General features: G+C 38.6%; 3 protein-coding genes across 10 annotated transcripts; 1 reads left to right on the forward strand and 2 right to left on the reverse strand.

Annotated features, from left to right (window-relative positions):
- Positions 1-22: 22 nt before the first annotated feature.
- LOC116925127 (poly(A)-specific ribonuclease PARN) lies at positions 23-3,481 on the reverse strand. Its single transcript, XM_032931752.2, has 14 exons — positions 3,243-3,481; positions 3,041-3,175; positions 2,696-2,932; positions 2,457-2,604; positions 2,224-2,340; positions 1,930-2,113; positions 1,811-1,862; positions 1,679-1,748; positions 1,385-1,503; positions 1,206-1,313; positions 1,050-1,122; positions 909-964; positions 763-849; positions 23-358 (listed from the first exon to the last, which is right to left on the reverse strand). Exons 1-14 carry the CDS (start codon positions 3,259-3,261, stop codon positions 33-35), a joined length of 1,731 nt encoding a protein of 576 aa, XP_032787643.2. The 5' UTR covers positions 3,262-3,481; the 3' UTR covers positions 23-32.
- A 1,101-nt stretch (positions 3,482-4,582) lies between these two features.
- Positions 4,583-8,644, forward strand: LOC116925129 (uridine-cytidine kinase 2-B). Of its 4 annotated transcripts, none has more exons than XM_032931755.2 (9): positions 4,583-4,808; positions 4,882-4,921; positions 4,988-5,107; positions 5,213-5,309; positions 5,367-5,512; positions 5,570-5,667; positions 5,774-5,822; positions 7,046-7,171; positions 8,289-8,644. In XM_032931755.2, the coding sequence occupies exons 1-9, from the start codon at positions 4,599-4,601 to the stop codon at positions 8,312-8,314; spliced, it is 912 nt and encodes a 303-aa protein (XP_032787646.1). In that variant the 5' UTR covers positions 4,583-4,598; the 3' UTR covers positions 8,315-8,644. The 4 variants fall into 4 exon arrangements, with proteins under 4 accessions (XP_032787646.1, XP_032787645.1, XP_032787644.1 ...); XM_032931754.2 differs by lacking the exon at positions 8,289-8,644 and adding an exon at positions 7,920-7,969; XM_032931753.2 differs by lacking the exon at positions 8,289-8,644 and having other exon boundaries at positions 7,046-7,697.
- A 2,000-nt stretch (positions 8,645-10,644) lies between these two features.
- LOC123466264 (epithelial discoidin domain-containing receptor 1-like) lies at positions 10,645-21,114 on the reverse strand. Of its 5 annotated transcripts, none has more exons than XM_045178811.1 (24): positions 20,676-21,114; positions 19,165-19,348; positions 18,598-18,703; positions 17,671-17,791; positions 17,490-17,600; positions 17,299-17,406; positions 17,188-17,227; positions 16,756-16,854; positions 16,572-16,628; positions 16,284-16,423; positions 15,488-15,625; positions 15,255-15,327; positions 14,891-15,007; positions 14,451-14,617; positions 14,103-14,355; positions 13,672-13,976; positions 13,244-13,320; positions 12,885-13,082; positions 12,709-12,801; positions 12,502-12,643; positions 12,386-12,433; positions 12,182-12,289; positions 11,881-12,010; positions 10,645-11,819 (listed from the first exon to the last, which is right to left on the reverse strand). In XM_045178811.1, exons 2-24 carry the CDS (start codon positions 19,271-19,273, stop codon positions 11,797-11,799), a joined length of 2,763 nt encoding a protein of 920 aa, XP_045034746.1. In that variant the 5' UTR covers positions 19,274-19,348; positions 20,676-21,114; the 3' UTR covers positions 10,645-11,796. The 5 variants fall into 5 exon arrangements, with proteins under 5 accessions (XP_045034746.1, XP_045034743.1, XP_045034745.1 ...); XM_045178808.1 differs by having other exon boundaries at positions 16,756-16,857; positions 20,738-21,113; XM_045178810.1 differs by having other exon boundaries at positions 14,103-14,352; positions 16,756-16,857; positions 20,676-21,113.
- Positions 21,115-23,483: the final 2,369 nt, after the last annotated feature.

The raw sequence follows: 23,483 nt of genomic DNA on the forward strand, positions 1-23,483 counted from the left end.
CTAGGGAAAATGAATAGCTGTGTTTTCATCTTTTAATCCCAGTTTGCAGATACCACAAACTGCTCTTTATTCAATTTCATGTTTTTAACATCTTCACGTGTTTTCTTAGGAGACGGAACATCAGAAGTATTGCACTGCACAGGAGAACTCAGCCGTTTCCTTGACGATAAGTCTGGAACTTCAGCAGACAGCGTGGCAATCTGGGATTTCCTATTCAAATAGGCCTGATACGAAATAACGGAGCATCCCACAGGCAGCTTACTCTCCGCCATGGCACTTAGTACAAAATGACTGTTTTCTTTCCTGTGTAAGGTCACAAACGCTGAAGTATCTCCTGTCCAGTCGACCCTTACTGTACCTGTGAAAATCAGTAAAGATGGTCAAAAAGTAATTTTAAGCTAGTGGCTAAAGCGTTAATTTGCAAGACTAGACAACAATTGAACTTCCACTAATGTCTTCGAAATCACAAATTAGGAAGCGCACATTCGAACGAACAGGTAGCCAATTGGGCGCTTTTAGAAAACTTGGGTATCTCTTTCTTTCCAGCTAAAAATGTTTTCTCCTTTGTGCGAAAAAAGTTTTGTGCCTTAGGTTACTCTAAAGGTTTTAACTATACATTCCGCTACGGAGCACCAATATGTGCTAGTTTTCCAAGAACGCGAAGCTAACAAATGTAGATTAAACATATAAACAAAAAGAAAATAGAAGGCAAAACTAGACAGCTGATTGCAAAACTATAACAATGGCTCGCTAGTTACATACCATGAACTGAAAATAAATGGAAAATATCTTGAAGTTTCCATTCACTTGGAAAAGTAACATGGAAAACATGTTCACGTGACGGTTCCACTACCAAAATCGAAATAAAATGGTAAGTATATCACACTTAAACGTTAGTGGTACCGTACAATCGGGGCCGGAGATGGTCATATAAGGGATATCAGGAACCATCATCATAAAGATCCTAGATAAAAGAAAACAATTAATGTATGAAAATTGTAATAAATGGAGGCGAATATTGAGATATCAAGTGTTCGAATAAAATGTACTTCTGATAAAAAGGCGTGACGAGTAATGATTCATGAACAGCTGCAGTTTTTGACTGGCTAGAGCTAATGTCTTCTGTTAGATAAAAACAATTTAAAAATGAAATTTATAGAAAATTCTTTTTATCAAACTTTTTGAAGACCATATTTTTATACAACCTAAATAATTGGCCATGGCGACGAAACAACGGCCTGTTATAAATGCATCATAACCAGCTTCATGATTCTTAAAGTTGTCCGTGTAGGAAGGGAAACCGGTAGCAGGAACTAAACAAAGTATTTGAGATTATTAAAACATGGCAGTATCAATTGAAATAAACTAAAAAGAAAATACTTACTGACTTCAATGTTTCGAAACGGGGCTGCAAGTAGACTGTTTAGCAACCGATCAAGGGCCGAATTTTGCAGAAGATCACGAAATGGCTTAGTTGTAGCCATGACCTTAGTGTCGATGAATCTACGAAAATGAACTCCGGGTTAATCGTTTCGACATTCCTACTTGTTCGTTCAGACTTCCAGTAGTTTTTTTTTTAAGAAAGTGTTGATTAGATGTACGTTGGTTTATGTTAGCTATAAAAACTTACGATACCTACAGGGAAAAATATTGTTTTTGGGAAAAACTTTGACCTTACCTTGGAAAAAACGTGTTAACCATACCTTTGAAGTCATCATAATCTTCAGGTAACGGCGCACAAAATTGACCTCATGTTCCAATGTCCAGTTAATTAATTTAATAATTCCAGAAAATGAACATTTTTCCTTACCCAGAATATGACACAAATCTAATAACATGTTATGTCCAACAACAAGTTTACCCTACAGATAAAAAAAATTATATATATTTAATTAGAAAAATATTTCGTTGATAAAGTATAAAACAGACCGAGTCGGTGATTTTGCGGATAATCCTACTAAATCCGACATTATCTTCCACTTTTTGCATTTCGGCTACGTAACTGTCTGTTTCGGAGGGCTCCGTCTTCGATTTTTGAATGCCAGTTTTTTTAACAATGACTGTGCAGCCATTGCAAGTTTTTTTGGAACTCTCAAACAATAGATTTGGGTATCTGATATCGGAATTTCACACACGATAAATAACTTTCATACGGCATAAGTTATTAGACGTATTTGTATAAACCTATTTGTAGGCGCGACATTTAAATAAAAAAATTTTTACCTAGATTTTACATGGGAAAAGATAAGTTCATTCTGAATGGTATTGCAATGAAGCTCTAGAACGGCATTCCTCTTTTCTTCATTTTCTTCATTCTGCAAGAAGGTTTCAACCCTCGAACTAATCCAAAAACAAACTTTTAAGTTTCCGTGAAGAGACGTAAGTCGAGTAGCATATATAATCGTATTAGCTCACGCATGCAACATGTTTGCGAAACATAAAAATAAGTGACCTACGTGATATTGTTAAGGAATCTTTTTTGATCAGCAGGAATCTCAGACAATTGAGAAGAAGATGCATCCGAATGAAGATGTAATGATTGGCTTTTTTTTTCTAAAATCACCCTTAGTTTTTCTTCATTCACCAAGTTAAGGTAGGGGATTCCTAATCAATTTTAGAATATAATGTTCAGTTTACTATGTTTCTATATTTTATGTTGCATTATAATTAAAAGGCATGTTTCTTGAAAATATACCTTCTTTTATGAGTTTGTTGAAGTCAAACCCCTGAGATGCAAGAAAGCCCAGAGAGGAAGCTTGAGACAAAAACTTAGTGTCCGGTAGGCCAGGCAATGTTGAAGTGTTGGGGAATATGTAAAAATTATATGTTTTATTTACATACTTAGAGATACTATTATCAAACCTAAATATGCTCAAGCCAAACTGGATAATGATAAACTGTGGCGAGCTATTTAGAACCTTCTTGTATCTTTCTGCAAAATCATACAAATAACACATTAATACTACAATCAACAGAAGAAAACTGTAATTGTAATATAAAACAGAACTGATTACACATTATTCTATAAATGTATTTTAACCTGAAGGTGTGTCCAAGGAAGAGAGTTTATTGCTTCTTCCTTCGGTGGAATTTAATCCTGTGAATTCCGTGTCGATGGATACAAAGGATGCATTTTCCAATTCATCGTCAAGCGCTTCCAATACTGTCTGAAAATCTTATGTAGAAAAGGAGATGTATATTTAATAAGTTATGGTTTATTTCAGAAACTTTATAGTTTATACTGCTTTTGGTAACGTCCATCGTTGAAAAACGAAAACAACCACATGGACCATCACATCTTTGGTAAAGACGGCCCGTCACTCCCAAAACAAAATCATTTTTAAACAGTTACCGCGGTTACTACTACAAGACACGGCCATGGCAAATGCTTTCAGCACAAGTTGTCAACAAAATTTTTTAAATGTATCATTTATGTTTGTTTTTACTAAATTATTTGTAATTATTGAAAAACAAAAGAATGGGCAAAAATAAAATTCTGTGGTGGCAGCACCTACCATGTGAACTACTCGTTCGTGTGGAAAAAAAATTACCTAAAGCACAATTCCCAAGGGACTCTACGAAAAGAATTTGAGCAACTAATTTAAACAAATTGTCGTCTGAGAACCTCTTTGTATCTAACGGGATTGGTTTTTTACGTAGCGTAAAATGAGTGTACGCTTATCTATTTCATACTCAGATGCCCAGATAAAAAAGGCTTAGAAGAAAGAACATTATAGGCAAAAAATGTTAATATTATTTGTGATGTGGCTAAAAAAATTTCTCAAAGTTTTTTAGCACAAATCCTCAGTTAAGTATTACTTGCAGTTAATGGGTGGTATGAAACGTATAAGTTACCATTTATTTATGCAGTTAAAATATGCATAAACTTGGCCGCTATTGAATGAACTCGCTAAGTCTTGCTACCATGCTACCCCACCCTTGCACATGGCTGGGACATCATGTCACATCACATCGACTAGTTCTTGTTACAATGTGGCATCCATATAGTAATTTGCATTCACATATTACTTGTATACATCGAGAAAAACCTAAAGCTAACTCTTTTACTACATAATAGTCGATATGAAACTACTACATAATAGTCGATATGAAACTTCTACACGTGTTTTAACTGACTGTAAACATAATATTAGCTGTGGATAAAACTAGTACATCAGCTGAATCTAACAAGACGGTGGGATGTTTTATTTGGCGCTAAACTACTGCTCATTCAGTAGTTCGGGCTCCTTGCACCCTTATGCAGTCTATCAGCCTATTAGGTGATTTTTCAAACGTGAAACATGAACAATAATTAGTGTTGTGATGTTTAATGAAAGAATTTCGTGCAATCCAAGTGCGGTTTTTTAAAATTATTATTTCAAATTCAAAATTTACATGTTTGTTAGCTGTTGCCTCATTGCTACGGTGGAAGTGTCTTTAATAGTGTGTTAATTAAAAATGCATTTGCACAAAAGTTACGTATGTTAAAAAACCTCGTTAAACATCTTCTTCCGTGTTTCTAAATATACGAATTTTCCCATGTGGTTTTTTTTCCAGCAAAAAATGTGTAGACTGCAACGTTGGAGGTATCGATCAGAATGGCTTCAATACGCCATGCGGTAGTGAGTCTTAGCCTAGAAACTTGGAGCAAAAATCCTCATAAATTTCTTTTCCCTCCGCGTACTCTGTTAATGTCAGCAATGGCTGCAGATAGAAGATTTTCCTATAATGGTTTAAAAAATTTCAATGGTTATGGAACGAAAACACCGTTTTTAATTGGCGTAGCCGGTGGAACAGCATCTGGCAAAGTATTATGTTGTATAGGTTATATTTATATGGTAAATTTCGTCTGACTTTATTTTTTCTCTTGTAACCTTTTAGTCGACAGTTTGTTCAAGAATCATGGAGAAACTTGGACAAGGTTAGTTTAAATTGCTGGCTGCATTATCAGTTTAAAAAAGCATATGATCTACTTTTACTGTTCCAGATGAAATAGACCATAGGCAACGTCAAGTTGTCTGCATCAGTCAGGACAGTTTCTATAGAGAATTAAATCCCGCAGAAAGCATCAAAGCCTCCAAGGGACTTTTTAACTTTGATCATCCAGGTTTGTTTTGCATTGAATTTGATTTAATTCTCAAATAGTTTTATTCAAGGATAAATTATGTGTTATGGTTATCTGAATTTATTGTTTGTTGTTTTGTATTTGTAGATGCATTTGATAACCCACTCATTCTGAAGACACTCCAAGATATTCTGGATGGGAGAGTTTGCAAAATTCCTGTTTACGACTTCAAAACCAACTCAAGGTGTGAAAATGTATATGTTACAACAAACAAACAATTTATAACAGATCTTATTTTCAGAAAATTGGATGAGTTTGTAACAATTTACCCTGCTGATGTACTACTGTTTGAAGGGATATTGGTCTTTTATTTCCCTGAGATAAGAGAAGTTTTCCATATGAAGCTATTCGTTGATACAGATGCTGATACTCGTCTATCCAGAAGAGGTTTTGTTGTTACTGCTAAATTTTATATGAAATCATAATCAATGTGCTTTATTATAGTCCTTCGTGACATACGCGAACGTGGAAGGGATCTGGAGCAAGTATTGGCTCAATACACCACATTAGTTAAACCCGCTTTTGAGGAATTCTGTTTACCGGTAAAAGTTTTGATAATTTTACATTTATTCACTATGTGTAAATAAGAACAGTAAAAAGTAATAATTGATTGATCTTATTGGAATTAATTATTAAATTTTTTTTTAGACCAAAAAATTTGCTGATGTCATTATTCCACGTGGGGCAGACAACACAGGTCAGTTTAATTGGTACAGTAGCAGAGTTAGTTGTTTAATTTCTTGGAGTAAGATGTAGTATAAAGAAACATATTTCGGTGAAGAATTATGACATGCAGAAAGTAGTGTCTATAGCACGCTTTTGAAAAATAATTTCATGAATGGTGGCACAAATCTGTCATCTAGAGAATATCGCTTCCCATTTCTAGTATTCGAACAGTGAAAATTATTTGCTGTCATCCTTCATTAGTTTGCTATAGGGCATATATATATATATATATGCTATAGGCTGTATTTTTATTTTCAGTGGCCATTGGATTAATCGTCCAGCACATAAGAGACATTGTTATCTGCAATGCGAATCTGACTGGAAGTAGGGGATCCTATTTACAAAGTGCTGCTATGATGTCGTCTTGAAGATGGGATATACCCAGGGACCTAGTAAAGCTCGTTCGGGAGATTTGTAAATGTGGGGTTAGGCATTTGGGATGCTAAGTTTACTACTGGCGGCACCCAAGTCATTACCATTTGATATGCGTTCCCTTTAACACCTCACATACGATGGTTTTAAATCCTCATTCCGATTATCATACCCATTTGACTTTTCCTTTGTTTTGTAAGAGAACATGTATCTGTTTTTGTCTGATTCTTTTTCTCAGACGATTCAATTGTGCCTTATTAATTTTCTCAATTTCTGATTGGTGTACTAAATCAAAGTAATATTTTGCGTTCTTTCCCATCACGAAGTGGAAGACGAAAGCATTTCTGACAGCTCAGAGATCTGTGATTCATTTGTGACATAACGCTGCTGGATTTCTGAATTCGTGGAAGGGGCTGTAATTGAAATGGACCGATAATACACTTTATTGTTGAATCTTCTTTTCTCATCAGAGCGTCTGCGTTTTCAGACGTTCTGTTGAAGTCGTTATGTAGTATTCAAAATCGACTTGAATTCTTTGTTATTGATGTACACGTAATGACAAATTAGGGCAGCGATTTCTCATATATTTACTGCGTTTGAACTTAAAATAAATTTGAAAATATATGCGTTTCAGCTCAAATCGGTTCTACGTGCATATGAGGCTGCGGCAGTCCGATTTCTTGGGTTGCATTGCGATCTCTATTATATGACGTGAAATACGGCCGGTTCTCTTTTTTCGATAAACTTATTTATGGATTATATTATAAAACAATAAATTATGGAATACAAATCAATATTCATGATGGATTTTTATATTTTCAGTGGCCATTGGATTAATCGTGCAGCACATAAGAGAACTGTTAAACTATCGCAACGGTAACGGACTACAGCAACAGCGGAACCGTGAGATCGCGCTGCAGCAACAGCAAGCACAGTTGGATGAGAATGGTAAAAGAAATCGACACAACTCAGATTCTTTTTTTACGCGGCCTCATTAGCTGATTTCATAAGTCAAAGTGATCTGGTTTCCTTCCCTCCCTGTTTCATACGAACCCCGTGGGCTATTTCAACTTTTGTGGTGGGATGTACACAAATGTATTAGTCGTGTTTAGCGAACATCCCAGCTAGTCGGGTCTGATGGATCTCTTCTCCTTCTTTGCTGGAGGCCGTAATCACGTGTCGCTTAGACGGCCATCATGCAGTGTATTAATTGGTCGTCATCCACAAATGACGTAATGTTATTTGGGGAGGGAATGGATACTGTAGAAGTCGTTATTGAGTTTCTCTTAGTCGATTGGTTCTGCAAACTTCGTATAGAATTTCACATCTGTTTTCTTCCAAACATTATTCGCAACACATTTTATCGTCTGCTCTATGAAAACTTTTAGGCTACCCGTGTTTCACCCAGTAACTGTTCAAATGCTCCCTTATTTGAATAATAAAAAAATAGGAAAAAGAAAATACCGAAAATGTGTGATTTTGTGATCTATCTTTTAGTAGCGCCGCCCGGTCGAAATACTCTTATAGAAGTGTTCAAACTGCAGATTGAGTAGCCACCGAAATTCCTTAATTGCTAGAACAGAATGTGGCAATCCTTAAAATTTAGCATAGCTAGAACTGTTTAAAGATTGAATCGTATTTGCACTGAAGTGGGACTGTTAACGTATAGACTTGATTAGATTGTTATTTTTATTAGGGCATTATAACCTTAATCAGAAGGCGAACGAATGAAAGGCACAGCGTGAAGAATATTAATACATTTTTGGGGAATTCCACAAGAAGCCACTTGTCGCTCGTACAATTAAAAGCGTCTTCGGGCTTTCGTCACCTGCTTATGATATTGATGATCTGTATTATAATTCGTTTGCACAATGAGAAAAAAACAGTTTCCTTTGTAAGAGGCAAAAACTCTTATGTTGAAGGCCTTCTATTACTGCATAAGGCATTCCTGTTTAAGGACGAGAAGAACATTTTCTTCCTTTTATCGATTTCGGATTGAAGAATTGGCTGTTTGTTTGTTGTTTTTTTGTGTTTGTTTTTTGTTTTTTTATTGTTAACCTTCTAGGACGAAGCGATCAAGCCCGACGATGATGAATCTACTGACGAACGCATCGTTTCGCATCGTGACCTTCCCATCCGTAAAGAGGGAAAAAGACATACCAAAACCTTCATCTACGTCGTTTTAAAGTCTTTCTTTGCTATTATTTTTCAATCTAGACTTCTCAGATTTCCATCCCGATCCGGATGCTTTAGGTTTTATTTTCTACGGTCAATATCAGTTTTTTTTCGACCAATATCCTTTTTTTTCTTTTTTGTCTACAACATGTCAATTGTTCAGATTTTCTTGGTCGAATGTTTCTTTGTTTTTCAAAACATTCTGATGTTTTCTGTATTGGAATAAATGCAGTTGAACGGCGTTCATTGGAAACTATGAACAAACGCACAGGAAAGCTCTTGTTTTTCCTGATTATGCTTAAAGAAATTAGAATACATTATTTTAAGTTTCGTTTCACTTGAGTTTTGGTTTCGCATTAATTGAATTTAAGTGTCGTCTTCTTCTTCTTAGTTCGGAAACACTACGTAATGCCATAATGCGTAAATAGGTCCATCGTTAATTGGGGAAAATTGACCACGGGAACAAATCACTGCGTTCTAAAGAACCACTTTAAAGCGTGCGCATATTGTTGTTGTTTTTTAAACACGAAAGCACTAAGCAATAGTTAACATGGAGGTTAAATTATTCGTTTCAAAACAGTAGCTACGGTATTTCAATTTTAACGTACCCTAGCAGCCAAGCGCACTTGAACATCCAGCTTAACAATAACGTAAAGCAATGATGTCGCCACTATGTAGAAGCTGTAGCAATTGCCGGTGTCGGCTTCGATACCGTAGTTTATCGGCATGGAATGAAGGATGCCTAACCTAAGACGTGTTGCACCGCCTATGGCGCTGCCCAACCCGAAGAGCAAGAAACCGTAGGCTATTAAGTATATTTTTTCTTATTTATTAATTCTTTACATTTCTCTGTTCCATCGACCAGTTTCGTTATAATTTCTGTCCTTTTTCCCCGTATGTTTTCAAAAGCACTTCAAGTTATTTGCCTGCCATTGGCACAGGTTGAAAATACTAAGGACAGAGGCTGATTAAAGCGTTCCTTCGCTAAAGTCAGCCGGGGGGTTTTCAACTCCGCGAATCTTACGTAAATTCTGTTTTAAATTTCATCAAAAACTTGTGTAGAATATTTCTAACCCGTGTAAATTTTTTAGTCCTGAATACGTACACTACGACACAGATTTTCGGAACTCGTCGTCCTCCTGAGTCAGATCTGCAATATTTTAAAAATAAAATGAACCAATCGATTAACGGCTTGGTGTGACCAATTTTATTTGCTTTAACTCTTAATTAGGCTTTCTAAACATTTACGTGGTTTGCTTCTGCAGCTATAGACGCATCACCTATTCGTCCATTATCATTCATTATTTTTTGCCTATACGCAAACGTGATGCTACCAAGTTTATTTACGAGCGAATATAACCAACACTTGTGTTCCGAAGAAGTCATCATTTTTATTTCATGCATCTCATTAGTTTGTGACGAAAATTTAGAATCGTCAACATCATCTTTATTGTGAATCAAGTTTCGCATTCTCGAGGTCACACAGGTACTGTCGAAAACCTAAGGGTGTTATCATTTTCTCAGAGCCAGTCGTAGCAAATATGTGGAACCTGATATCATCAATTGTCGATCATTGCGATGAACTCGTTTACTAAAAACTAAATGTTGTGAAAATATAGATTTTATTGTTTTACTTTTATTTCCATATGGGTTCACAACATTGAAGCTTCTTGTGTCTATATCGGTAATGCAAGGCTGCTGGATGAGGGGGAACGTCACTCGTATCGTCATTGCATCTTTCATTTCCGCCAGATAAGTATGTGACAAGTCAATAGACATGAGACACTATATGTGCCATCGTGCGCCATACAAGAAGGGCTCCGCAAGCTGGCGACGCGTCGCCGACATAGCCAGTTGAAAGAGAGGGGACGCAAAAACGTAATTATAAAAACGTGTTAAAAATGGTAGGAGCCGAGACTTCCCTGTTTCATACGACCATCTGCAGAAAGCAGAAACACTTCCGTATCCGACTATCGACACTTATGTTTTGTATTTTTACAGTACATGCGGTCTAACAGCTAATCTATACAGTAGAACTGGAGCAGAAAAGCCATCGTTCTCCGCTTTTCTGGTCCATTTAATTTCCCTTTGAATATGGGAGAACATACGACATTGTTCGTGTCCCCGAAGAGCAGCAGTACCAAGCTTTGGTTTCTGGTTTGTATAATTAGACGGGGTAAGGAAATCCAATCCGAAACTGAGGCAGCGTGTGTCGTGTAATTAGCGAATGCACGAAAGATGCGATATACACTCTGGAAGGCTTAATGTATTGTTTGTGGGATCGTGAATGTTTACAGTACGACAATAATAACTGTTCTGAAAATTCACTAGTCGCTTAGGAATTTATAAGAAAACAGAGGAAAATAAAACCCTTCGCATAAATAATCTGCTTTACCTTGTGCCAAGGTGAGACAAATGATATAGTCTGACGCGTACAATATGCTCTTTAGAATAAAGGCTTCAGAATGATTTAGAAATAGCTACCAGGTGAACATGTTTTAGCTACTCGTGGTGCAAAAGCGGAGCATCATACATCAGTTCGAAAACTTAAAACTAAACAATTGTGGACAGTTTTCGTGGGTGTTACGCCAACTGCATAAAAAACCGCTAAAACATGATTATAGTGGTGTTTGTATAGGGTACGGATGCAAACAACACGTTTTGGGTGGATTCTTGAAATCCTATTGCACCTCGGCTTTCAAAGCTTAGGAAATATGAACTCCGCACATATTTGCGAAGTTAATTCAACTATGTGCCTGTAGATAGCCCCTATACCACAAACATCTGCGGACTTCTGTTAGCTGGTAGTTCGAGTGTCATTTGAGTTCTTTTTCTTTTTTCTTTTGGTTATTATCATTCTTTTACTGGCACTTGGAGTAACTTGTCACTTTAGCTAATAACGTTCGTTTTTTTTTTAGTGACAAAAATGCAGTCCATGCTAAGAAGTTTCGAGCCTTTTTGCCAATTCCCCAAATTAGCTAGAGGACAGCAACGGACTTTTTTTTCTTTAGCCCTCCAACACTGGGTAGAATACGATCTCCCAAAAAAATAACTAAGGGAAAATCCATACTGTGCCAAGAACTTTTCAATGACAACTTGAAAAAAAAAAAAAAAAACTACTGATGAGACATAGGATCAATGAGAACAAGGCCTCACTGTAGTCCTATACCCTACCTTAAGACAATCGCATGATGTAGCCTACTTTGTACTACACAGTTTGCAGTTAAATTTTGAGAGAAGCACAATCACTTTTCACGTAATACTATTGAAGACACATAGTTTTCAAAATCAGATAATGTGATGGTCGTTGACTTAGCCTTCCCTTTGTAATTTGAGAGACTGCCGATGCACCGACTGCTTCAGCTTCGTGCTTTTGGCGAATGTCACTTTTGGCTTGGTTATCTGTCGCTGGGATGGTATCCTAATAAACGTTTAAAGAAGTTACAATGAAAAACATATATATGACTTTGCAATAGCCATACCTAAATTTTTACGCATCAGAAACATGTGGATCTCCTTGAACGTTGGCCGGTCGTTAGAGTTACACTTCCAACATTCACACATCAAGTCGTAAATCTCCTTGGGACAAAGGATCGGGCTGGCCAGCAGCATCTACATAAGTTTGTGATGTCGAAAATAGCCGAAAATAGAATCAAATAAATTTTATTGTACGATTGAAAATTTTCAGATTGACTTGTCTAGCTGATGGGGTAGGTATTTAATTTGAGTAATCAGCATGAATAAGGCTTTCTAATCGCACAACGTTATAACGGTATAGCTAACCTCGTTGAATCCCGTTTCATGCTGTTGGTAATGCAATAGCAAATTAAGCACTTCCTTGTCCGTTAGAGCCTCTATGGGCGGATCCCGAGCGAATGTCAGTATCTCCCACTTGGATTTAGAAAATAAAAAAATCAATAATTCAGTCACATACTAATCTTTGGCATTTTCATCGTTTTCTGTGTATACAAATAAGAAATTTCTTACCAAGAGAACCGCAAAAGACCAGACGTCGCTAGCTGAGCTATATTTTCGCTATATACAGAGCATTGAAATCTGTTAATGGATGATATATATTAGGTTAATTACGAAGCAATTCTTACCAGGGCAACACTTTCCCACGCCATCCATCTAAGAGGAACGCATCGACCGTCGTCCATCGCAAAGTAATCGGCTGGATATCGTTTGCTATGAATGCCGAAAGACGCTATTTTTACTCCGTAATTGGCTTCCACAAGACAATTTCTACCACCCACCCCGAGGAACACGATGTAAAGTGTCTGTTTTGCTTAACGAATTATTTTGAATACCTGGCGGCCAAGTCTCGATGAGGGATTTCCCGAATTTCCAAATACTCCATCGCGGCCGCAATTTGCTTCGCCATGTAGATAAGGCATCCGTAGCTATTCCGATTATTGGCACACGTTCAGTCAAAAAGAAAGACACACACAAATAGAAATGATGGTATTATATATACGGTATTCACCTAAGGCTCCTTTCACTGAGGGACGACGTTTCTGCGACATGATCTTGCAGAAACTGGTACATATCCCCAACACCTCCGTAGGCAAACACTAAAGAAACCCCGTCTTCGGCATGCTGTAACGACACTATGCCGAGAAGCGGTAACAGTTTGTCGTGCCGCAGTCCGCCTAGCGCTTGACATTCCTTATCCACGTCGGCCCTGTCAAAATGTCAAAGACAAGGTCAATCTATTGTGCAATAACAGAAGGTCTTATTGCTGCTTCGTAAAGTTGATACTCTACAATAATATAAGAGTTTGTCGTTGTGTTATTAGAGAGGGCGGTAGTAAGCTGAACTATACGTTTAATGTGTCATCATTACTTTGTCCAATAAGACGGGAAGTGACGAGTGACTACGCTTGCTGTCGTTGAGTCATCAGTCAGTTGACACAAATATACCTGCAATCACAAACAAGAACGGATTTGAGATTTCTTCCAACAACCTAAGTGTGGGTATGTTACTGCTAGTTCTTTCTATCTCTCGTGATAGATCGATAAGTCCCTATATAATTCACGGTGTGCCTTAGCAACGGCAGCGCTACCATAGTTACACGCACCGGTGATTTCTATTAAACATCAAGTGGCCAATGAAAATCGTTGATATCCAACCTCGAGTTTTTTTTAAGGGGGGGAAAAAAAATGTCAAACATTGCGATTTCATATGGCAACTTGTTTTACCCTTTTATCTTATCACCCTTTTTGTTAGAATTTGATGTAAAAAATAAAAAAACGGTGAAAATATAAGTAAACCTCAGCGCCGAATTGCCCGCTCGATAAATGTTCCAGGCGATTTAACGTCGTTGAAGGAATTTCGGCCAATCGTTTGTACGTGCAACGTGCTAATGATTGTTCACTTTGCTGCTGCAACAAGTCTGCCGTAGCGTAGAATCCGCCCATGTCTGACGAAAAGAATGGCGGCATTTCGTTGGCAGAATTCGAGATGCAATTCATATGCGTGTAGAGCCGGGACATGAAGGAGACGTTCACTGACGGTGACGTGATCGTGTTACGCTCAGTTTGACCTGAATGGATCGGAATATCGTAATCCGGTTGGGCTATAAAAATAACAAGTTAAAAGAATATTTATAGAGTTCTTCACAGCTTCTGCTGTCATTCTATAGACTAATATAGGTTTTTATTAAAATCCAAGTGCCTAAATTTCAATGCGCGCTATTTAGTACCTGGAACGATTTTCCTGACTGGCGGATCTGACATCGTTTCCGGTTTCCGGGTTGAACAAACAGAGCACGAGTCGTCCGAGAATGGCTCGTTGTAAACTGTTGAAGAATTTTCCGTAGAGGAACCGTTTCTACCTGAATCCGTTGCGTTGAGCTGACCAATGGGGGAGTAGATCGCCGGCTCGTGATTGGAATAATTGAGCGTTCCCAAATGTGTCTCTAATTTGTTGTGTTCTGCAACCAAACCCAAATTCTGCTAAACGTTTAAAAAGGATCAACATTTGAAACATTTTATTTGGGCCAACATTAAAAAAATGTTCGTGTTCAACGTAAAACAGGAGGTTAGATTACCGGGTTTGTTCTTCCAAACGGCGGAGATAGAACTGATCGACCTACGGTTTGTCTGACGTTGTGTACACTTCTAGAAATGATGATGGCGAGTGCGAGTGCCAATGCAACGATGATTGAAGTCATGACTCCGATAATGATTCCCGTATGAGTGTCGCTTTCGGCCAAAACTGGAACAGAGAAGCAAAAAAAAACACATGCAACAGTTGACGTCCATTTGGATTTGGTTCCTCCACTCCCAATTCAAAATGCGTTATTGAAAGATTTAATTTCATTGATTTATCGAACTCTAATTGTACCGACGGTAGATTCACATTAAAAATGACTCTGCAACAAGACATAGTTGATAGTAAATTTAAGTAGAATCAAATGCGACTATAGCTACGAAGACGGCACAGCAGCTGTCAACACGTTAGGAAGTAAGGAATAGTCTCGTGACTTACCATTGTCTTCGATTTCTGACGTTTTGATGTGAGCTACTGCGTCCCGCTGTAAGAATCCCTCGTCCGTTTGGCGTCCCCTGACTCGAACGTCATCACTAAAGTTTCCATCGATTTGTTCTGCACCAGACGGACCGAAGGAAGAAGATACGATTAAGACGCGAGACTTTATAAGTTATAGCTTCATCCGTCAAGACGATCGTCTTTTTCTTTTCAAAAGTTCGTGCAAGACTTGGACAGATTTTGACACTATACCAATATTGTTCGGGGTGTAAGCCAATAATCTATTAGCTAAATGTTGATGTCATTTTTTTTTTCTTCTAAAATTAAACGTATCAAATGAGGATAAAGTTGTAAATAGGTTTACCAGACGTAAAGTATAACTCCGAGATGACAAGCCACTCCGCGGCGAAAGTAAACTGCAGTTTAAGATAGCGCGCCTGTAACCAATTCATAATGACCTCTTAATCAATTTTAAAAAATGGAGATTATTAATATGTAGGTGAACTGACGCGACAAAGAAAATGTGATGGGAATGGTTGATGGAGCGTAACCATCCAAAGGGAATAGGCAATTATCGAGAAATTTAGAATGGTATACCATTTTAAAGCCCAGATGGATCGATACGTTGCGGGCATCGGCCAGGAAACGGTCGGGCATGTAGGAATAAATGACGCAGCTACTGGAAGGAAACTGGCGACCACCAATGCTGAAAAGAACTCGCAACTCCGAAAACACCTGGTAAACCAAAACAAACAAAAAACACGATTAAAAATAAAATGCTCAACAATCGTCAATCGTTGACAAAGCTTTAATTGCGATTAAATAAATGAACCAAAAGAAAAGACAAATTTGGCTTATATGCTTTAATCAATTCAATTATGAAAGTTCTGGTGGACAAAAGCAAGGCCGTCCGTTTCGAACAGGAAAAGCAAACAAAGCTGATGAGATGACTAATTCAATTACTGCTCTGACGATGCTGGACCATACTAGACTATATCGAGTTGGAATCAGCGCATTAGGTGAATATAGTTATACGGCCGATGTTAAAGCATCCGTATAACTCGAATAAGTCTGTTCACTTTCCCCTGTAGGACTTTGCTTTAAACGAAGGGTTGTCTCACTCATTCCACTATAAAATAAGATTTAATCGAAAGGAAACCCCACACGATTTTTCTTCCCCACCTTGCACATCGATCAGGCTTGCTGGCTCTCCACCATTATACACAAGCAATACCTTTGCGGCGAGAGGGGAGGGTGGTTAGATATAGTTGGGCGTGATGGGCATTGCTCAGGTCTTTGTGAGGTAAAATCAATAGAGCTGCATTGCATAGCATGTAGAGCGTGACAGGGTCAGCAAAGAAGCACTGTGCGCACTGAGACTGCCCTAACCTACCTGGATGTTTTTGTGGTAGTCGTTGTTAGCAAAGACATCGATTCGCGAGAAGTTACGGACCCCCTGGAATTCGAAAGTCAGTTCTAAGGGGCTGAGACGAGGCGCGTTCGTTTTATTCTGCCAGCCGACCCATTCGTAACCTGTTGTCAAATAAAAATAGCCATGTAGCTACTACTATGTATTTGCTTTTATTGAATCAAAACCACTGTAGCTGTAAAACTATAGTTGGCGGTATTTATATGAAGTTTTGTTTCGACAATTGGGCATTGCTAGACAACTTGATTTTACCAAAATCATCGACGCCGTGACTTCCAACGCGTCCGTCAGTGAGCTGGCCTAGTCCACCTATCGAATACAAAAAACAAAAATAAAAACAGAAAACATGCTAGTGATCTTCATTTTTACTTGTTGAATGCACAGACTTTTGTGTGTGTGTGTGTCTAGGAATAAAATCTAAGAAATTGTTGCTCACCCTTGAGAAATCCATTTTCTATTATTCCGTCATAACTTTCATCGATCAGGTCAACGCTACGGAAAACATCGCCTTGAGGAGCTGAATAGCTAACAACTCCTGCTGTATTAATAAATCGCTTTACATGTCAGTTTTGCATTGGCAAAATGTGTTTTTCTAAGAATTCCAATAAGTCTAGCTATTATCTCATAAAAATTGTACATTTAGACGGATTTGAAAACAAAGGAAGGAAACTGAAAGAAAAAACAACGAATGATTATTGGCAAATCTTCATCGCTCAATAAATTCTTTTAGTTTCAAAACAACATAAAGAAAGTACTGAAAAAATCACCATAAACTTCTATGACGATAATGTAAAAATATCTTGATTCCTAGTAGAAGCTAAAGGTAATACAACGAACTATGACATAAAAAGAAACGTTGAATTTTTACCTTCAAATTGACAGCCGGATAGCTCCAGACGAAGGCAGACCTTGGATTTCATCAATCATTAAAAAAATTCATGGTTAAAGACTTGTGAAAATACGCATATCTGTTACGCACTGTTCTACGATGTATAGAATGTGGGACGATCCTGATCTTGGTTGCGAGTATAACTGGGTTTAAATCATTCGATGTCACCATGTAGGTGTTGGTATTGCCTGCGAAAATCTGTGCGTAAAAACACGGTTAACGCGCTCATATCGAACAGCGAAAAATGTAATATGTATGTAGATTATATATTTTTCTCATACTTCAAGGCCCGTTTGATTTCGATAGCGGACCCAGCGTTCCATTCCGGGCCGCCAGTATTCGATTTTAAAGTGTTCAACGTACTCCTGACCTTGTCCATTGCCGAAGCGACCCTATTAAATTATCAGATCGTTTAAACACTCCATTCCATTTCGTTTTCGAGCTGTTGTTGCGCCAATTCACCTGCGTTTGAATAGCAGAAATGGCATGCATCGCTTTCAAGTCAATTTCGATCCATTCTTTGACTCCGCGCATCACTTGCTGTTTGGGACACCACGCTCCTCCATTTTTGTCCTTGTTTAATCTGTTAATTTTATATATATATTTTTTAATGGTCGCACAATAAGGTATATATAGTTTAGTCCAGCCATTAACCGGTGAAAAAGTACAGTTAAAAAAAGCAAGGACACTAAGAATGATCTACGTCTCTTGCTCGACGTGTACACGCTAAGACCAGCACAAGTTTGCGGAAAAGAGCACTTTGTTGATTTACGGGCATTTGTAAATATAGCCGTGTATATACGTATAGAAAACCCACACTGGTTACGGCGAGATTGGAACAGACGATTTTCGTTGTAGGTGTAAGCTTATAATAATAAATCTGTAGCACAAGAGCGCACAGTAGACTAAAGTAATGTGGGTTGCTGATGGTCTGTTTCGTCAGTGTAGACTACTCATAGCGCCCTTTCATTCTAGTTGGACGTCATCCACGAAAATCCAACCATAAATAGAGACAACAAAATCGATTATTTTTGGACATTTTGTGATTACGTTAGAATTGTTAGAAATAATAAAAAAAAAAGCAAGAAATGTACAATCGCATGGATAACTATTATTTTCCTAAATTTCATCAAATCCTAATCTGTGCGGGTACGGCACGGAGCGAAATTTGTTCTTTGGTTTCAATTCAATTATCTTATCGCTTCAACCGCGCACAAAACAAAAAAATAGAGCATCAAGATGTAGAATTTACTTAGCAGGCACTTACGTACTGTACGTGTCTGTAAGCAATAATACAAGCTCATTGTAGGTTGTCAAATGTTTAACGTGCAACGCATTTTCAATAATCGTTAACGTATACAAAGGCGCACATGATTCTCTAATACCTACCGAGCGAACTGAGGTCCGACGTTGCTGGCATCGTAAGATGAACTGGCCGTGATGGCCGCATCTTTGATGTAGCCCGATTCGAGGCCGAGCGATGCGTTGCACGAATCTATAAAAATCACACGTTATTGAAAATAAGTTAATTCGTTCCTTTGGCAAGCTACGCGGATGCCGGCAAATGCATTCCAGCATGCAGTTTAATAAGCTTATACAACAAGTGCATTTGAAAAACTAGCGTGATCTAATTCAATTTCTGTCAGCGTTCCCTTTAACATGACAGACAGCAGCAGCAAGAAATATTATCATAAGTTTACAATATTAATTTTTATTCCGCCGTTCGATAAATTCAATCCAAACGAGCGATTAAAGAAAAACAAATAAAAAAAAGGGGTATGAAGTTCAATTGAAGAGATAATGCCAATTTTTCCATCTTCAGCAGTCTATAGGTTTGAAGCCTAAAGGTGACTGCAGTAATTGCCAGTTAACAGTGTCTGCATGCTGTAGGTCTAAAGTCACCGTGATAGATGCAATAATCCCCCCACCCTCCCCTCTTGCCGCAACAAAATGTACCTAAATTGAGAGCGAATGACTTTGAAGCTGCAGAGATGACGACTACCAAGACAGCCAACTTATGCATCGTCGCTAATGAAGACGTGAATGTAGACTCGGCGTGGCACATCTTCTTATGCCAAAATTAAACACGATCTTCCATGGCGGACATGTAAGATGTATCGGTCCTAGTCTTTGCCGGCTCCTAAAGACAAAAATCAGGAAAGCGTATATCATTTCTCCGCGTCAACGTCTTATACGAAATGAAAAGTGCGTCACTTCTAAATCGTTTACAGAGATTCAGTCAAAGTCCTTGCATGGTAACAAACGTCATGCTTCTTCCGTGACCCTTTCTGTGGAAAAACGGATGGTAGGAATTGTTGTTTTTTAGTAGTTAAGTTGTAAGTAATTTGTAAAAATGAAACAAAAATGAAAAAAAAAAACGACTGTAATAAAAGTAAACGCAGTCGATGGACATCCTGCATGCTGAATGGCTGATTTCCAGTAAGGAAAAATCGTGTGCCAAGCAACTTGACGACTATTGGAGTATTTGGAAATGACGATTGATGCATAATCCTCGTGTCCAGCGGCGAATCAAATCGAACACATTATGTGAGTTTTGCATGTTGGATTGACCCATCAATAGGTGAATGATTGTACGTACATTCAAATATGAAAGACCATCAGCGGCATTTTCGGAAAGACAAGCTTATTGACCCGTATCAGCAATTTACCTGGGGAGAGTTTGGCCATCGTATTGGAATACGCAGAAGAAAACCAACAGGGCTGCAATACAAGTCGGCATAGGCCGTGCTAGATTGTGACTGAACAGCATTGATCCAACGGCACAGCGAGCGTAATGAAACCATAAGACGTGAAATAATGTCTGGTCGGGAACTTTGCGAGGGCTCGTCAGACGACAACCAAATGGCACGAAAGGGTTAGGGCGATACAGGTCAGATGTTGCGTCAGCGACCGACACCGCTTTATGTGTTCGTTTAGCGAACACGATTGTCGACTTTACTATTGGCCTGCAACACATTTGACTCTTGCTCTGCAGCAGTATGTATAAATTGCCTTTTAGAAAACGGATGGAGTTGAAGGTGTTGAAATAGTCACGCAAAAAGCGAAGATCAAATAATTCATTGGCGGTATTAAGTGCGGCGGGGTTCGCTTTATTCACACTCATTAATGGTTCAACCAATATAAGTCTACCGTTCTTATTTGATTTCGTTTTAGAAACGTATGTTGATGACTGTGTACGCCCTCCTCGAGCAAAGAATTCGATGGAAACTTAACATAATGTAAACCGACTATTGAAAATGAGACACTAGTTAATTTGTCATAATCTCAGCAAATGGCGCTTCTTTTAGGTGATTCAATGGTACATACAAGCATTGCAGCAAACCCACGTTGAAGAGCAGCTTGCGAACTTGCTTTATGCTATTAATTCAGTCGCACTACAAACGCCCACGATTCATCACTCTTGACAGAAGCGTAAACGAGTATAGCAGTTGGTTTGTGTGACCTACCTGATCAACAGTCAACACCTTCGAAGCCTTCCTTTGAAAGTATAGTTTTATTTCTGACGTACCACTTTTTGCATAAACCTTCGGTGTCGTTCAATTGAAGCCTAAAATAAACGCGAAAAACGAAACAAACGAGTTCCTAAAAGTTGAAATTGTCTTCCAAAAATTCCCGGTTTCACGTTTCCATATGATTGACGAAACTGTATTCCCCAATGGAACTGTGCCGAGCAAGTGAGAAAGCGACGAAGCATAAAAGGAGAACTAATCAGCCTTCAAAGTAGAATTCGTCTACGTATAAATGCTGAGCAGGGGAAATGAAATCCACACGCACGACAAAGGCATCCCCACACGGAAAACACTGGACACCACACGGATGGGCTGTTGTCGGTTGCGTGTCGGGCTTTCGACTGAAAGCAAGTGCAGCGCAATGCAGGAATAAATGGGAAAACTCGACGATCAAACTTTCATGGGGAGCAGCTTGAGAAAAGAATGAGCGAGAGGGCGGAGAAGGGAATCCGGGACTCGTTGGCAAAGGCAGCAACTCGGGACTATGGCCTATTGGGACAGAGAGGCACATCATTGGAGTTTTGCCCTTATGTACCCCGCCGGGCTCCAAGACGTGCAGCGGATATAAGATGGGGTTTGTTCAAACAAGCGCTTACCCCGGAAATGGAAACAAAAGGTTACTGACGATGTCGATCAAGACAAAAGCCGAACGAGAAATAAGAGGCTCTTTTTCGATTCGCCCACATCCCTGATAACAGAAGTGAATTTGGCGCTATAAGTAAATCAAATTGAGTCGAGGCGTTCAACCCATCGACGTCTAAATGGGCGAATAATACGATTGTTCACAATAAACGAACTGCCATCCTTAGCAAGGTAAACGCTTCCTCCCCAATCGACGTCTCTGTTTAGGCTGAAGAATATAATAAATAAAATAAAAAAAGGCATTAAACTGATTGCATGCCAACAGTGTTCTTGAATCGCTATGGCACTTGAGCTTTTTTTTTTTTCATGGACTAGTTGTGGACGCAAACAACAACGTAAGCGGATCACGTGAGATATTTTCACTGAATATAATTGTGGCATGAACATATCCAGCCGTTGGCAGTTCCAGCAGGTAAAGAAACTATAAGGGGAAGATGCTGAGAAAAATGGATATAAAAGGGAATTATAGGCTAACAATAAACATGCACCCTCTTACGGCATTTTCTAACGTGTATATATACAAGAAAAGCTAACGAATACTTTCAAAATTTGCCGATTCCCTATGGAACGTAAATATGTCCCACTTAACCGTATAAATGCATCTACCGCGAATCGCGATGGCATCCAATGCTTTTGGTTTGCACATGTCCTCGTTCTTTTTGTTCCCTTAATTAAAATTTACATAGGAAAAAAGCTGTGGAAAACACACTATACAGCGCTATAAATTCCGAAAAGCCGCATGCCACTTTAATGTCTTAAAAGCACGACATGATCCACATATGAACAGAATAATTTGTTTAAGCCCGCGCAAGAAGATAAAATCCGTCCCTCTTGCGTCCAAACAACCTGTTTACGTATTGTTAAATGAATCGCTGTTTTTTTGTTTTTTCCCACGCAGTTTCAGGTAAGGAAATGATCAGAACATATTAGGGGCTGTAAAACAATTTACACGGTCTTCCTGATACTGTTGGCTATAGCCTCTTCATTTGTTTTTGGTTTTTAATTACGGCTGCAAACTGCACCAACTTACCAAACTGCAAGGTAAGCCCTTCTAAAATGTGAATGGGTTTCACCCGTTGCTTGTTGAATAGAGTCAATGATAAAATGCTGATAGGGAATTAGATCAATCGGAGGTGATCAACGAGATCCGAATCGTCGAATCATTCGGCATCAAATCGCGAGGTGCAAAAAAACATAGGACGCGGCTAATAGGAAGACCACCGTCACTCATCTGACCGTCGATTGATTGGTGTCCAGTATCAAATCACCACACAAACACGTGAATGATACTGATATGATGATTTGTGATGATACTGTTATTATCCCATTTCTATAGGAGTCGAAAACATTATGTGGACACACCGAAGAAGAGAATTTCGTTGCTTGTACTGAGACCGAGATCTGTTGAACTACATCGTCGAACGAGAGAAACAAATAATCGAGCCATTGTCTTCGGTATCCGACCTCGGTTCAATCCCGATCAATCGGGACCAAAGGTGGTGTGCTGTTCGATCGCTAACGCCGATGTCTTTCGCGAGTTTCAAAAGCTTACGAGACATCGAATAAAGTCAAATACACAAATGCCTCGTTTTGCGTACCAATATACTGAAAAACATACGTACGTGTAGTCTAATATCCAATGGATGAAAGGTAGTCGTATAATCATGGCCTACCAATATTGATCAACTATACAATGCTAGTCGTGAATTCGTCAATGGCTTTGTATCTCCAGAAAGCACTGATCGATAACCTGAAAAGTTGCCTGGGAACATGTCAGTAGTTTTCCTCCTTGTTCCAACAAATGAGCGTTGGAGAGAACAAAACAGATTTCAATAAAAAGAACGAATGGTAAATGGCAAACAGTGCATGTTAAATCTTATTTGGCGATGACGCAGAGCTTCGCTCTCGGGATCCTCAATGTCAAAACATTTAGTCGTGTAGACCCTTTGATAAAATAGAAGCATGCCCAATCTATTTTTCCAAGAGACACGACTCTCAAAGTTCCAGGCTTTCGAATCATGCACCAAACAAACCAAGAAAAGATCAAAACCAACTCCTCGTCATTTTTCTAAAGTTTAGCGAACGCTTGTTTTATGTATGCCT

This window comes from Daphnia magna, linkage group LG9 (assembly GCF_020631705.1).
Source record: "Daphnia magna isolate NIES linkage group LG9, ASM2063170v1.1, whole genome shotgun sequence".
Taxonomy (NCBI): domain Eukaryota; kingdom Metazoa; phylum Arthropoda; class Branchiopoda; order Diplostraca; family Daphniidae; genus Daphnia; species Daphnia magna.